The sequence below is a fragment of the Orycteropus afer genome, unplaced genomic scaffold (genome assembly GCF_000298275.1).
Source record: "Orycteropus afer afer isolate SDZICR_OR568_19922 unplaced genomic scaffold, OryAfe1.0 scaffold00558, whole genome shotgun sequence".
NCBI classification, from domain to species: Eukaryota; Metazoa; Chordata; class Mammalia; order Tubulidentata; family Orycteropodidae; genus Orycteropus; species Orycteropus afer.
The window spans coordinates 250,864-252,848 of record NW_006922145.1 but is presented as its reverse complement, the minus strand read 5'-3'; the positions used below and the strand labels follow the sequence as shown (position 1 = coordinate 252,848).

Below are 1,985 nucleotides of genomic sequence, written 5' to 3'. Positions count from 1 at the left end.
ATTCTGACCCACAGCACCCCTAGAGGACAGAGTGGAACTGCACCACAGGGTCTCCAAGGCTGTCATCTTTACAGAAGCAAAGCCCAAACCACACCCACTGCTGTGGAGTCCATTCTGACCCACAGCGCCCCTAGAGGACAGAGTGGAACTGCACCACAGGGTTTCCTAGGTTGAAATCTTTATGGAAGCTGACTGCCTCATCTGTGTGTCATGGAGCGGCTGGCAGGTTTGAACCTGTGACCTTCTAGTTAGCAGCCAAGTGCTGTGCACCACCAGGGCTCTTTCTTCAGGTGCTCGTCCATCTTCTACCTGACCCCCGCCCTCCACGTCTTATTATTAGCTCAGCCCTCTGAATTTACCCCATCGCGGTCATTGCCTTGTATGGTTTGAGCTTTGTTATTTAATGTTCCATGTTGGAACATTCTAGAAGGACTGTTGTTCTGCGTCCTCATTTCCGTGTGTCTGCCTGTTTTCCAGGGCGTTGAATGAGATGTGGAAGTGTCAGAACCTGCTGCGACATCAAGTGAAGGACCTGCTCGACTTGATCAAGCAGCCCAAGGTACGTTCCATTCCAAGGGGTGTTTTCCCGTGATGTTAAGTTTCATAAAACTTGTGCATTTTATTTATTTACTGTGTACCATTGCTCTGTGTGTTGAACAGCTAGTTCTTTGCCAACAGTTTTAACCTGTGATCCCTGACTTAGAAAACTTGAATTTTTAAGACCCTTTCACAATAGGTCATTCGGCACGTTCACGCTGTCTGTAAAAGGCGGATTCCGCGAGGAATATCAGGTGCTTCCCTGTGCTCAGTGTAAGGGTGTTTATTTATTGTTTTTGCAGCTTTAAAGTTAGGGAAACAGAGCTCAGCAGTATTGACAGCACAGAAGACAGAATGAAGGGACACTTGATCTTCTCACCTGAAGAGGCTCCCGTCAGCTCTGAACGGCCTTGTACTTTCAGAAGGTCTCAGTAGTCACAGAATGCTGGTTCGCGGGCTAGGTAGTTTTCCTTGAGATTGTCACGGTGATTTTCAGTGTGACTTGATCTTCCTCACGTAACGTGCTGTGCATGCAGTGCGTGGATCATGTTCTGTTTCGGGTCCTTTGGAGTGATTCTCATCGTTCGACTTCTGTGCGCCACCCCCTTCTTGGAGAATGCTGTGTGTGGAAGTGTAGGGTATCGTTCGTGAACAACGCAGCATGGTGAACGGCATTTCAAGGAACACAGTGTAGCGGTGATCTGAATTTCTGTTTCAGTAACAGGTCCCCCCTCCAGCACCCCCTCACGTTCATGGCAGAGCGCCACCGTGCCATCTAAGGGAATGTGCAGGTGCCAGTGTGCTCTGAAAATCAGGAAGCTAACTCCTGCTGTGGGACTGGGTTATAGTGACAATCTCACTATTATTATTTTATTTTCTTAAATCTCCAAATCCCAAGTAATAACGCATTTCAAACCACTTGTTAGCCTAATCAAGCTGGCAACTGAGTAGTAGTTTTGTTTTGTAGGCAAACAGTAAACTCTTTTGTTTCCTGATCATCATTTAATCTTTTTTCTATGATACTGAGTATGTTGAACCATCTAGAGTAAGCTTTCCCTTACTGTAAGTGACTTAAAACTGATTGTAGCAGTTCTAGTTATTTTAAGTAAAAATATCAAGGTACTCTGGTGGTGCAGTGGTTAAGCACTTGGTTGCAAACCAGAAGATTGGCAGATTGAACCCCCCAGCCACTCTGCAGGAGAAAGATGTGGCAGTCGGCGTCTATAAAGATATATAGCTCAGGAAACCCTATGGGCAGTTCCATTCTGTCCTCTGAGACACTGTGGGTTAGAGGCCACTCTACCACAGTGGGTTGGGTTTGGCCTTTGCTTCTGTGAAGATTGACTAGGAAACCCTGTGGGGCAGTTCCACTCTGTCCTCTAGGGGCGCTGTGGGTCAGAATCCACTCCACGGCAGTGGGTGTGGTTTGGGCTTTGCTTCTGTGAAGA

General features: G+C 47.1%; 1 protein-coding gene across 1 annotated transcript in view; it reads left to right on the top strand.

The window, feature by feature from the left end:
- PDS5B (PDS5 cohesin associated factor B) overlaps positions 1 to 1,985 on the top strand; it is a 147,856-nt gene that overhangs the window by 62,814 nt on the left and 83,057 nt on the right. Inside the window, exon 13 of the mRNA XM_007955954.1 lies at positions 478 to 559. Coding sequence (XP_007954145.1) covers positions 478 to 559 — 82 coding nt within the window. The remainder of the gene's footprint in view (positions 1 to 477; positions 560 to 1,985) is intronic.